Below are 14,317 nucleotides of genomic sequence, written 5' to 3' on the forward strand. Positions count from 1 at the left end.
GATGGGGTTGTGAGGCTTGATGCTCTCTGGGTTGTGGAAGGAATTGCTCGGAGGCCGACAAGGAAATCGATTCCGTAGTCGAGTCTTTAGGTGACAGATTAGGGTTTGGGCGACCTGAGATGTGAGGCATTAGCGGAGTGGGGCAATATTTCGGTGGCGGGGGAAGGCAGAGCGTCTGATGGGGCATAAATGACAGTACGTTGTCGAACAAAACGCCCAGGTTCCAAACTGGCTTGAGTCTGTTTCGTGTTGGTCTGGGATGTGGACACATGGGACATCAACAGATAGCGATGCTTTCTAGTCCACGCTATTTTCGCTGTTTACTGTTTTCCCACTTTAGTGAATGTCACATTGGAAAAACCCAATGACAACATTGAGAGACCAAGAATTCACCCTCCATCTGTACAGTTACGTCACTCAACACAAGGATTATTGTTTACGTCTCTTGTTAGACCACACCTGGATTGCTGCGTTCATTTGCGGTCAGACCAAACCTCGAATGCCATGGAGGGATATATTATAATGAAACGGACTGGAATTGGAGCGAAAATGAGAGCATTGTAAGCGAGTATTTATCAGAATATGTTGCAGCTGGTAACCTTGAAACCAAAAGGAGCAAAAGAACTGACTTTTGTCAAGCAGCTTTCAGATTTAAAGGACGTCACTAGATGCTCAACAGTTGGGGATCAGCACCCGAGCTTAGGGCTGGCAGGGTTGGGATGAGGTAGGCCAGAGAGATAGAAGGATGGCTGAAGGCACGTAGGAAAAGAGGATTCTTCAGTAATACCTTGAGCAAAGCAAGGGCAGGAGCAAAGCGAACAGATTGTGGCAGAGATTCAGAAAGAGTGGGGTCAGAGAGCCTGAAATTCTGGCCACCGATGGTAGGTTAGATCGAGTAGGACGTAACAAATTTGCCGAAACTGCTGAAAGCAGGGTGCAGACAGTTTGATCAGGGATCAGCAGGTCAGAGACGTAACCGGGCGCAAGGCCATGGATGGCCTTGAGCGTGTGGATAGATATTTTGAATGCTATTATCTGAGCGATAGGAGCCAGTGGAGCCAGGCGAGGATGGGGTGATGGGATCATATCGACGGAGGCAGTGGCGGAGTCACGCAATGTTGCGTAGTTATGTGAAGGTAGAGCGGATCACAGTACGGAAATGGAAGAGAAAGTACATTTGAATGTCGAGAAAAACGACTAGTTGACTGATTGTCTTGGTCAGAGGAAATGTGCATCTGTGGATGTTGATGCTGCCAGAGCATGAGGTGAATAGGCGCTGACGGAGCGCAATGGGGATGGACTTGTTCTTGTAGACATTCAGCTCTAGAAAGACATCTCTCATCTGGGACATTATGATTGACAGATTTCGGTGTCATCCGCCAACGTGTGGAAGTTTCCCCATGTCTATGGATGCTGTCACCAAGGCGGACCATTTGCAAGTTAAAGAGGAGGGAACCGACGTCAGAAACCTGTGGAGAACCACACGAGAATGTGCGGGCGATGGAAGAAGGACTGTTGGCATAGAAAAGTTAGACACGATGTGGAAGTTAAGACCCATTCGATTCACGAAGGCGAGATTGTGGATGACGGTGGAAATGGTGAACGGTGTCGAAAGCAGCAGATGTAGAGGAGGACGTGGAGGCAGATGTAGCCCTGGTCACGAATGGACCACATACGATTTGTGGCCTTAACCAGTGCAGTTTCCGTGCTCTGAGCTGGACGAATGAACGTGAACGGTGCAGGCAGGATGATAGGAGTGTCAGCAGGTCAGAAGGGTAGAGAATTGTTTCTATTTTTTCCAACCTTGTCTCTGATCACCATTATCTCTTTGCATTCTGTGACCTTCCCACATTTACAAATGAAACACATTTTTTCGCTAGGCATGTTACAAATTCCTAAGCAATACGATAAGATCAAATATTTGCCAGCTGAAAAACCCTTGAAATGGTATTTCCTTCCGCAACAGACCTAATCTCGCGCATAGAAATCACCTGCCTCACAGTTCTTTCCACTCCCACAGTCCTCTCCGCCCCTATAGGCATCCGTTTTCATTTTTCCCAAAGGACTCACCTCTGATTTCTTGCTCCATCGCTGCAGACTTCTGCTGGAACTCTTGATCAAATGAACATTGTTGCTCATGCAGTTTTAGAGCCATGGCTTCATGGTCCTCCTTCGATTTTCTCCTTTCTTCCTCCAGAGCCAACACCAAGTGTCGGATCTTTTCTTCTCTTACACGTTTCTCCTCTATCATCTGTTCGTGGATGTCAGTATCTTCCTCGCTCTGTCTCACCAGCAGGCTGAACCTTTCCTGTAGGTCTTGAACGGGACAACAAGGGGTGTCTAGTGATTCTATTGATGACCAAAACATGTGAGGCAGCGAACATTAGCCACACTGGAGGCTGTAATAATCAAAGCGCAACATTGAGAGCTACAGACGTCACCCGCAATCAGTACTGCTGTGTGCCACCACTCCTGGAGTACAGGGTACAGCTCTGGACAGACCACATCTGGAGTACTGCGTACAGCTCTCGCCAAAATACATTTGGGGTAATGTGCACAAATCTGGTCAGACACATCTGCATTAATAATTGCAGCACTCTTATAATAAAAAGATAAGATGATGGACAGGATTGTGATGCAGCATTTGGCAGACACAGTTATATAAACTCTGTTGACTGTGAACAAGAACAACAAAATTCCACTTGAAAAGCGCCTTTCTCGTCGGAAGTACGTTAAAATGTGCTAAAAAATTATGGATCAGGTCCCGAGCCTGGGATGGGAGCGTTTGGATGAGAAAGAATTGCAGAATTGCAAGAGGGCAGCTGAAGGTACGATGTGTCTTCATTCATGCGTTGCCTTGAACGAGGTAAGGGAAAGAGCAACTAAAAGAGACCGTGGGATAGTGCCAAATTTGGGGGCGAAGAGGCTACATCTTCCGCCTGCGATGAGTGGGTCGCTCGGCTGGGAGACATGAAGCAGGCCGGAGAAGGCTGAAAGCTGAGCCTAATCAGTTTGTCAGGGTGTCAGCATTTCAGAAAGGTAGGAGGGCGCAAGACCAGGGAGGGAAAAGAATATAAGCCCGAGCATTTTGAAGTCAATTCTCTGAAGTACGGGACGCTTTTGGTGCCGGGTGACGCTCGGCATGATGGGGTGAAGGAGCTGGGTGCGGGAGAAGAGAGGAGCGGCATTTTGTAAATAATCTGCTGCTTGTGGAGCGAATAATTGGGTTGGCCGAAAAGTATGGAGTTGCTGCAGTGGTGAGTTGAGGTGACGGAAGCTTGCAGTTCGGAATCAGTGGTCTAACGGTTAAGGAAGTGCCGCAATCGGGCATCGGTGCGGAGGTGGGAAACGGCAGAACGAGTATTAATAATAATAATAATCCTTCCATTTGATATAGCGCTTTTCACGTCTTGACAAGAATATGGTGGTGAAACGAGATTTGTTGATCGAAAAAGATAACCCGTTTCCACACTGTCTTTGCGAGATGAAGTCTACATTAATGCACCCTGATGCTGCCAGTATCCGAGGTGCGGAGACGCAGCGCGAGCCTATCAGGATTCCCTCAGTCTTGCTGACCATCAGCTGTGGAAAGTTCCCTCTCAGCCAGGACATTTTGTCAGAAAGATTTACGTGTCATCCCCAAACATGTGGAAGTTGACCACTTGTCTGCGGATGATGTCAGCAAGTGGTTTATTTGGAAGCTATAGAGGAGGGAACTGAGGACAGAAGCCTAATAATAATCCCTCCAAAAACCCAAAGCAATAATTAAATTGGTCGTTTTCAATCTACGACTGTTTGTGGGACATTGCTGAGCGCAATTGGCTGACGCGTTCGCCCACAAATATACCGTCAATTCACTTTACAGTGTGTTCTGTGAAGCGCTTTGGGACGTCTTCCTGACGTTAAAAGCGCTATATCAAATGCAAGGATTATTATTATTATTAGAAACCCGAGGAAAACCACACGAGAATGTGCGGGGGCTGGAAGAATAACGGTTACCCTAGAAAGATTGGAGACGATATGGAAGTTAAAACCCAATCGATTCAAGTACAGAATGTTGTAGTTTCAGATGGGAGGCGAGGTTGTGGAGGAGGATTTATTGGTGCACGGTGTCGAAGGCAGCAGAAGAAGAGGATGACGTGGAGGCAGATGTAGTCTAGGTCACAGATATCATTTGTGGCCTTAACCAGTGTAATTTCTGTGCTACGTGCTGGGCGAATGAACAGTGCAGGCAGGATGGTAGGGGTGCCAGCAGGTCAGAAGGGGACGGAATTGTTTCTATTTTTTCCAACCTTCTCTCTGATCACCATCATTTTTTGCTGACTGTGACCTTCCTACATTTACAAATGAAACACATTTTTCGCTAGGCATGATACAGATTACTAAGCAATGAAATAAGATGAAATGACAGCCAGCTGGATGACCCTGTAAAATACTCTCCGCAACGGATTTAATCTCGCCCACAGAAATGACCTCCCTCACAGGCTGACCCCCCCCCCCCCCCCCTTCCACCCCGCCACACACCCCTCCTCCCCACACACACCGACAGGCATCACCGCATATATCGGATTCAACTGGCCCCAGGCTTCATTTTCCCCACAGGACCCACCTTTGATTTCCTGCTTCATTGCCGCAGACTTCTCTTGGAACTCTTGTCTCAATGAACGTTTTTGTTCCTGTAGTTTACGAGCCATTGCTTCATGGTTGTCCCGTGAATTCTTCCTTTCTTCATCCAGTGTCACTTCCAAGTGTCGGATCTTTTCTTCTCTCAGACGCTTCTCCTCATTCAGCTGTTGGTGGACCTCAGAATCATCCTCGCTCTGTCTCACCAGCTGGTTGATCCTTTCCTGTAGGGCTTAAACGGGACAACAAGGGGTGTCACGTGATTGTGTTGGTGACCAAAACTTGTACAGCAGTGGACGTTAGTCACACAGGAGGCTGGAATCATCAAAGCGCAACGTTGAGAGCTCCAGACTTCACCCATAATCAGTACATCTTTGTGTCAGCAATCCTGGTGTACTGCGTACAACACTGGTCAAAGACATCTGGAGTAGTGCGTACAGCTCTCGCTAAAATGCATATGGGGTAATGTGAACAAATCTGGTCAGACACATCTGCATTAATATTTGCAGCACTATTCTGATAAAAAGTGCAGATGATGGAGAGGATTGTGATGGAGCATTTGGCAGGCACAGTTATATACGCTCTGTAAACTGTGAACAAGAACAACAAAATTCCACTTGAAAAGCGCCTTTCACGTCCGAATTACGTCAATAGATGCCAAAAAATTATGGATCAGGTTCCGAGCTTGGAATCGGAGAGTTTGGATGAGAAAGGGCAGAATTGCAAGAGGGCAGCTGAAGGTACGATGTGTCTTCATTCATGCGTTGCCTTGAACGAGGTAAGGGGAAGAGCAATTAAAAGAGACCGTGGGATAGTGCCAAATTTGGGGGCGAAGAGGCTACATCTTCCGCCAGCGATGAGTGCGTCGCTCAGGTGGGAGACATGAAGCAGGCCGGAGAAGGCTGAAAGCTGAGCCTAATCAGTTTGTCAGGGTGTCAGCATTTCAGAAAGGTAGGATGGCGCAAGACCAGGGAGGGAAAAGAATATAAGCCCGAGCATTTTGAAGTCAATTATCTGAAGTACGGGAAGCTTTTGGTGCCGGTCGATGCTCGGCATGATGGGGTGAAGGAGTTGGGTGCGGTAGAAGACTGGAGCGGCTGTCTCTAGATAATCTGCTGGTTGTGGAGCGAATAATTGAGGAGGCCAAAAAGTATGGAGTTGCTGCAGTGGTGCCTTGAGGTGACGGAAGCGTGCAGTTCGGTATCAGTGGCCTAATGGTTAAGGAAGTTGCGTAGTCGGGCATTGCTGCGGAGGTGGGAGAAAGCAGAACGAGTCTTGACAAGGATATGGAAGAGAAACGAGATTTGTTGATCGAAAAAGATAACCAGTTTCCAGACTGTCGTTGCGAGATGAAGTCTACATTAATGCACGCTGATGCTGCCAGTATCCGAGTGGCGGAGACGCAGCGCGCACCAATCTGGACTCCCTCGGTCTTGCTGACCTTCAGCTGTGGAAAGTTGCCTCTCATCCAGGACATTATGTCAGAAAGATTTCGTTGTCATCCCCACACATGTGGAAGTTGACAACTTGTCTGCGGCTGATGTCACCAAGGGGGTTATTTGGAAGCTAAAGAGGAGGGAACTGAGAACAGAAACCTGAAGAAAATCACAGGAGGATGTGCGGGGGCTGGAAGAATAACTGTTACCCTAGAAAAATTGGAGACGATATGGAAGTTAAAACCCAGTCGATTCAGCTACAGAATGTTGTAGTTTCAGATGGGAGGCGAGGTTGTGGAGGAGGATTTATTGGTGCACGGTGTCGAAGGCAGCAGAAGAAGAGGATGACGTGGAGGCAGAAGTAGTCTAGGTCACAGATATCATTTGCGGCCTTAACCAGTGTCATTTCTGTGCTATGTGCTGGGTGAATGAACAGTGCAGGCAGGATGGTAGGGGTGCCAGCAGGTCAGAATGGGACGGAATTGTTTCTATTTTTTCCAACCTTCTCTCTTAGCACCATTATTTTTGCTGTCTGTGACACTCCTACATTTACAAATGAAACACATTTGTCGCCAGGCATGATACAGATTATTAAGCAATGAAATAAGACGAAATGACAGCCAGCTGGATGACCCTGAAAAATACCCTCCGCAACAGACTTAATTTCGCCCACAGAAATGACCTCTCTCACAGGCCTAACCCCCACCCCCCCTCCCGACCGCCCCACCGCCCACATAACCCTCCTCCCCACACACTCCCACAGGCATCATCGCATATATGGGTTTCAAATGGCCCCAGGCTTCATTTTCCCTACAGGACTCACCTCTGATTTCCTGTTGCATTGCCGCAGACTTCTCTTGGAACTCTTGTCTCAATGAACGTTTTTGTTCCTGCAGTTTGCCAGCCATTGCTTCATGGTTCTCCCGTGAATTCTTCCTTTCTTCATCCAGTGTCACTTCCAAGTGTCGGATCTTTTCTTCTCTCAGACGCTTCTCCTCAATCAGCTGTTGGTGGACCTCAGAACCATCCTCGCTCTGTCTCACCAGCAGGTTGATCCTTTCCTGTAGGGCTTAAACGGGACAGAAAGGGGTGTCACGTGATTGTATTGGTGACCAAAACTTGTACAGCAGTGGACGTTAGTCACACAGGAGGCTGGAATCATCAAAGCGCAACGTTGAGAGCTCCAGACTTCACCCTCAAAGAGTACAGCTTTGTGTCACCAATCCTGGTGTACTGCATACAGCACTGGTCAGAACACATCTGGAGTACTGCGTACAGCTCTCGTTAAAATAGGATGGATTAATTTGCACAAATCTGGTTAGATGGTTAGATGGGGGTGGTAGCGGAGATGGATCATGTGCCATTCGCCACTTCGAGCCTGCCCCGCCATTCAATCATGGCTGAACTTCTAATCGAACCTGACCCTGCCTTATCCCCATATCCCTTAATACCTTTTGCAATAAGAAATCTATTTATTTCAGTCTTGAATATGTTCAAGAACTGAGCGTCAACAGCCCTTTGGGTTTGTGAGTTCCATACATTCACCACCCCTTGAGTGAAGAAGTTCTTCCTCAACTCAGTGCGAAAGGGCTGGCCTCTGATTTTAAGATTGTGACCCCTGCTTTTAATTCTACAACCAAGGTAAACAATCACGCACTATCTACGCTACCATGCCCTTTGATGATCTTATGGGTTTCCATAAGATCCTCTTTAATTCTTCTATATTCTTGAGAATATAGGCCCAAATTGGTCAGCTTGTCCTCATAACTCAACCACTTCATCACTGGTACTAATCTAGTAAATCTACGCGGCACCCCCTCCAGGGCAAGTACATCCTTCCTTAAATGAGGAGACCGAAACTGGACACAATATTCCAGGTGTGGTCTCACTAGGGCCCTGTACAGTGCAGCAAGACTTCCCTACCCTTAGACTCTAATCCTTTATTAATGAATGGTAATGTACCGTTCGCTTTCCTCATTGCTTGCTGCACCTGCAGACTAACTTTCTGTGATTTGTGTACAAGGACACCCAAATCCCCTTGGAGGCTAACACATTCCAATCTCTCCCGTTCTAAAAAATAACCCGCTCTGCTGTTTTTGCTACCAAGGTCGATGACTTCGCACTTTCGTACGTTATACTTCATCTGCAACCCACCTGCCCAATCACCTAACCTATCTATGTCTCGCTGCATTTTTTAATGTCGTCCTCTTTGTTGACACTTCCTCCTAGTTTTGTGTCATCCGAGAATTTAGATATATTAACTTCGATGTCCTCATCAAGATCGTTGATGTAAATGGTAAGTAGATGAGGCCCAAGGACTGATCCTAGTGGCATTCCACTATTCACATCCCGCCAATCTGAAAAGGACCCGTTTATCCCTTCTCTTTGTATCCTACCTGTTAACCATTCACCAATCAACGTTAATATGATCCCCCCAATTCCATGTGCCCTTAACTTTTGGAAGAACCTTTTATGCGGCACCTTATCGAATGCCTTCTGGAAGTCCAAATGGACCACATCCACTGATTCATCCTCATCTTTTTACTGGAAGTATCCTCAAAAATTCCAAGAGATTTGTCAAACATGACTTGGCTTTTGTAAAGTAATGTTGACTTGGCCTAATCATATTGTGCTCCATTAAATACCGCACTGCTACGTCCTTAATCAGTGATTCTATTTTTTTCCTATCAGTGATGTGAGACGAACTGGCCTATAGTTCCCCATCTTTTCGTTTCCACCTTTTTTTAAATAGTGGTGTGACATTGGCGATCTTCCAATCCATGGGAGCTGTTCCAGAATCTAAGCAATTTTCGAAGATCAAACATAAGGCCTCCACTATCTCATAAGATACCTATTTTAATACCCTGGGAGGGAAGCCATCCGGACCAGGGGATTCGTCACTTTTCAGTGCTAACAGTTTCCCTAGCACCAATTCTCTACGAATGAAAATTTCGCTCAGTTGCTCGCTGTACTTATCCCTTTGATGCATCTCTATTGTTGGCAGACTTGGTATGTCTTCTAGGGAGAAGATAGATGCAAAGTACCCATTTAGGGACTCTGCCATGTCCTTGTCCCCCATTACAACTTACCCAGTCTCTGACTGAATAGCCCTACATTTACCCTCACTAGCCTATTCCTCTTAATATATCTGTAAAAATTTTAACAGTCAGACTTAATGTTCCTATCTAGCTCCTTCCTCACACTTCTTCTCGCTCTTAATGAGATTTTTAGTTTTATTTTGCTGGTTTCTAAAACTCTCCCAATTTTCAAATTTGCCGCTTTTCTTGGCAGTTTTGTGAACCTTTTCTTTTAATTTGATGCTTTTCTAACTGCTCTAGTTAGCTACGGATAAATTGTTTCACTGCGATGCTCTTATTCCGCAGGGGAATATGCGACCGCTGAGAAATTTGCACTACACCCTTAAATATTTGCCACTGTTGGTCAATATTTTTACCTCCTCATGTTATGCATCCAGAGGCCTCAGCTCTCCTTCCACCCTGTCTTCCCACACAGCCCCGACCTCCCCCACAGCTCCGAGCAACCGCACAGCCGCGACGCATGCCACAACCCTGACCTCCCATACAGGCCTCCTCCCAACACACAGGCCACACCTTTAATCTGAAGCTCCTTTCCTGCGGAATTCTCCTGGAACTCTTGACTCTGAGAACGCTGTTGCTTCTGCAGTCTACGATCCATGGCTCCCTTGTCTTCCAGCAACTTCTCCGTCTCATCCTCCGGAGCCACTCCCAGGAGACGGATATTTTCCTCACTCAGACGCTTCTCCTGAATAAACTGTTGGTAAGCCTGAGAATCCTCCTTCCTCGCGCTCTCCATCAGTTCTATTCTCTTGAGTTGAGCTGGTAATGGTGGAAAAGGGGAATGTGAATGTGTCTAACAGTGTTCAAACAGTGTGAGGCAGCGAACACCAGTTCAGATTAGCAGGATGCACTATGTGGCATCACAAAGCTCAGTGCCCAAAATATCAGCGATAACCTGTACAGTTCTGTCATACCACAATTGGAGTAATGTACACAGCTCTTCACATCATCAACAACAACACCAAGATTCCATTTATAGAGCGACTTTCACGTCGGGAGGACGTTCCAAGGCGCTGTAAAGTAGGGTCAGGACCCGAGCTGGGGCAAATGGTCAGGGTGATGTTAGGGAAGGGAGGGAGCGAGGAGTGGTTAGAGAGTCGAGAGGGGATCTGAAGGCACGGTCAAAGAGAACGGTCTTGAGACCAGCCTTGAAGGAGGATAGGGAGGAGTCAAGGCGAAGGCACTGGAGGATAGAGTTCCAGAGCCAAGGGGCTGAGAGGCTGAAGGCTCGGCCGTCGATGGTAGGGCGGTTGGTGCGGTGGATGTGGAGCAGACCGGAGCCAGAGGAACGAAGTGTACGGGCAGATAGGTAGGGGGATAGTAGGTCTTAGAAGTAGGAGGGAGCAAGGCCGTGAATGGCCTTGTCGGTGAGGATGAGGATCCTGAAATCGATCCTCTGGGTGATGGGGAGCCAGTGGAGGCGAGCGAGGGTGGGAGTGATGTGGTCCCGAAGCCTGGTGCGGGACAGTATACGAGCTGCAGAGTTCTGAATGACCTGCAGCTTGTGGAGGGAGGTGGCGGGAAGGCCGGAGAGGAGAGAGTTCCCATAGTCCAGCCTTGAGGTTATAAAGGCCTGGACCAGAATTTCAGCAGCGTGAGGGGTGAGGTAGTGCCGTCGTCTGGCGACATTCCGGAGTTTGGATTACGGTTTACAACGCTCTCACGCAATAACTGAAGAAATGTGTAAAGATCTGGTCACACACCTGGAGTACTCTGGGCAACTCAGGTCAGACCAGACCGGGAGTAATTTGTAAAGTTATGGTAAGGCAACTCATGGGGATCTGTGTGCAGCTCTGTTCAGACTTCAGCTTGAATACTATCTATACCTCTGTGCTGATATGAAAAGGCAGGAATTCGATTGTAGGAGAAAGGCACTGGAGGTATCAGGGGCTACATCCTTTCGTCCACATACTTTTGGACCCAAACGAATATAGATTCGCTTGTCTCTATCTTTAATTTTCCGTTTCTTCAACTTTACATTTTCCTGTATGTTTCTTCCCTGTACAAATGAATGAAATACACCTTTCTCTCGGCACAAAATAATTGATCAAATGATAAGACAAGGTCAGGGGCCGTTAATCTCAATTCATCAGCAACTTGTATTAACCTCTTCAAGGGGCATGATATCCTGTTAGCCCTCACCTTCCTTCTGATTCTCCAATTCTGCAATTTCCTTCTGGAACTCTTTTCTCAATGAATCTTCCTGCTCCTGCAGTTTATTAGCATTGGATTTGTGTTGCTCCTCAATCTGTTCAGACGATATCTTGATTGTTATGTACAGGTCTGTATTTTAAGGAAACAGTGGGAAAATGGAGGAATGGTGAGAGGATTGTAAAGATATGCATTGTATCTAACTCTGTTTTGTGATGAAAGAGCAGGCATTACAGGGAAAGATGAGTGTATCTGATCTTGTGCTAGAAAATGTCGACTTTTTCTCTGCTTGTCTTAGACAGTGACAGAGAGTTTTCTGTCTCTATCTCCTACTCTCCGGTAATAGATATTTTTGTTGCTGGTTTGGGCGCTAAGCCCTCCTCGATTCCGATTCTCAGCTAAATTACAAATTCCTGACTGTCCAGCGACGGGGACATTCTCTCGACTAGAAAGGCGCTATACAAATGTCATGTTTTTACTATGAATTGAATGAAATTAAGAACTTCCCTCGGCACAACATATTGATTCGATTCATAAGCCAAGGCCTAAGGCCTCCAGTGAGCTCAATCACGCTGCAACCTAATTAACACAATCCACTTGACTCGTCTCCAATGCAAGACTCACCTTCCATCTGCCGCTGCATCGCTGCAGTCTTATCTTTCTCTGCTCTCAGGAAACGTTGCTGCTCCTGTAATTCACTTGCCAATGCTTTCTGCTCCTCCACTCTCTTCTTATTCTGTTCGTCTAGAGACATTTCCAAATGTTGGATCTTTTCCTCTCTCAAACGCTGCTCTGCAGTCAGTAGCTGGTGAGCAATAGATTCCTCTTCCCTAGTTTCCTTCATCAGTTCTGGTTCCTTGGGTTCGGCTGTTGAACAAAGGCGAAGTCAGCGTGGATATCAGTTTCACAGCAGTGTGAGTCAGCGACCACCTGTCAGACAGGAGACCGGCAAACACCACTTCATAACTTTCATAGCCACACGTATCACTCTGAATCTGTAGAGTTCTGGCACACCACACCTGGTGTATTGGGTACAGCCGTTTGTTTTAATGAAAGGCGAGGAATAGGAGTGATGGCAAATGCAGGGTGTAGGATCATTTGATAGAATCTGTTACGTCTCTGGTTGTCTGAGATTATATCAAGCAATCTCTTTGTTTCTCAACATTACTCTGCTCCCAGATTACCCCAGACCTTACCAGACTGCAACGGCTGCCTGTCCCAGAGAAGATCGACTTGAATGTCTTCGCTCTTGTCTTCAAATCCCTCCATTACTATGCAACCCACTACCTCTCATCTGTCCTCTCTCCTTACAACAGTGCCCGTTGCCCTGGTTCCACCGGGTTTGTCCTCTTGCTTGTACCTCGTAACCTCAGCTCCACCATTGGCGGCCGTTCCTTCAGCCACTACGCCCCGAGGCTCTGGGGCTCCCTTCCTCACTCCATTCGCATCAACCCCTCTCTTCTATTAGCAGGTCTCGGCTGAACACCTTTCATTTCGACTGCTCCTTTGGACACATTCTTCACCCTCCCCCTGGTTCAATACCGGGATCGTTTTCTGTGAAGCGCTCTGAGATGCCGTCCGATGTAGAGGGCGCTATCTAAATAAACCATGTTGTTGTTTCCTCTGGTACTCAAATTTTCTGTGTCTTCTGAACCATATTGCTATATAAATTTACGGCACAGAAGAAGGCCATTCATCTCACTGCTTTCATGCTTGCTCCCGCAAAAGCAATAATTTGTCCCATTTGTTAGTCATACTCATAATACAGTAGGACTAATCTTCCTACCGCAATGAACCCATGCTCGCCAGTATCCATTGGTTCCCATCACAGAGTGAATTGACTTCAAGATCCTCACACTAATCTGCAAGTTCTCTGTTGTGTTGGATAGAACACTCACCTCATAAACTAAAGAAACTGGGTTCGATTTTTGCGCAGGGCGAAACGTTTCGCAAGTTTCTTTCCTCCATTTGATAATCAGTGGCTGATTTGAATCCCATTTTTTGGGAAGTGGTAATCCTCACCTATCACCTCACATATGTCACATCTCCGGCCTGCTCCTCCTCCCTCCATCGATGGTTAGTTTTTCAGACACTCTGCCTACTACTCTTTGGATTTCGATCCGACAATTCCTCCGTCTGTCTCCCTAAATTTGTTCCTTCAAGGTACATCTGAAGCTCATTCTCATTCACCGCGCTTTTGGTCAACCTCTACCCTCGCTGGTCAACTTACTATGTCTATCTTCCCAACTTCTTGATTCCTACATCCAGCTCGAATTCATATCCCTGATTATCCAGCGCGTTGTGACGTCCACCCGGTATGGAAGACGCTCTACAAATGTAATTAATTTAAGTTTACATTTTAGATGCCAATTTCTCTGTGTTGTACCATTCTGAACAAGCCACTGTGATGCCCGATATCACGAACCTCTGAGCGCCGTTTCTTTCCCAGACAAAGTGATGGAAGTTTGCTGGACAATCTGATGCTGCTCCTTGTTTTTCGGGAACTCCTGGTGAGTGTCTTTTGCCTGGGGTAGGGTTACACAATCCATCAGTGATACTCAACGCTCACGAATAGGTGGAGTACTTGTAATAATTATCTGACACATTCAGCTTTCCCCATAAGTGCAGTCCTCCCTGCCTCACCTCAACCAAAAAGAGCATTCTTCCTCGAATTTATCAGGCATATGACTGATTATTCCTACCGTCCGCTTGTTTGGCTCTGAGCTATTCTCTTCACAAATTGCGGACCATCTAGATCTCTACAGCTTATATCCCCTCTCAATTTGGGACCTGTGGAGCCGGTGAGGATCTGTGATTTTGATTCCAGAAAATCAAATTCATGATCATTGTCCTTTGTAGTGAAATCCCTAAACGGTCTCACCTCCAAACGAACTCTGCATAGCTACCGACCAAGCCGTTCCCACCTTTCGGTTAGCTCTGTTTTCATGTCGTCTTCCTCATCGATTCCACAATCGGCGTGTGATCTTTTAGCAATTAACTTCATCCCAT

The 14,317-nt window shown here is 46.8% G+C and overlaps 1 protein-coding gene across 1 annotated transcript in view; it reads right to left on the minus strand.

Annotated features, from left to right (window-relative positions):
- LOC103171597 (guanylate-binding protein 1-like) overlaps positions 1-14,317 on the minus strand; it is a 30,376-nt gene that overhangs the window by 1,692 nt on the left and 14,367 nt on the right. The window contains exons 9-14 of the mRNA XM_042345201.1: positions 13,734-13,833; positions 11,933-12,175; positions 11,300-11,440; positions 9,671-9,916; positions 6,883-7,128; positions 2,071-2,316 (exon numbers count right to left, since the gene is read on the minus strand). Coding sequence (XP_042201135.1) covers positions 2,071-2,316; positions 6,883-7,128; positions 9,671-9,916; positions 11,300-11,440; positions 11,933-12,175; positions 13,734-13,833 — 1,222 coding nt within the window. The remainder of the gene's footprint in view (positions 1-2,070; positions 2,317-6,882; positions 7,129-9,670; positions 9,917-11,299; positions 11,441-11,932; positions 12,176-13,733; positions 13,834-14,317) is intronic.

This window comes from Callorhinchus milii, unplaced genomic scaffold (assembly GCF_018977255.1).
Source record: "Callorhinchus milii isolate IMCB2004 unplaced genomic scaffold, IMCB_Cmil_1.0 Scaffold33, whole genome shotgun sequence".
NCBI classification, from domain to species: domain Eukaryota; kingdom Metazoa; phylum Chordata; class Chondrichthyes; order Chimaeriformes; family Callorhinchidae; genus Callorhinchus; species Callorhinchus milii.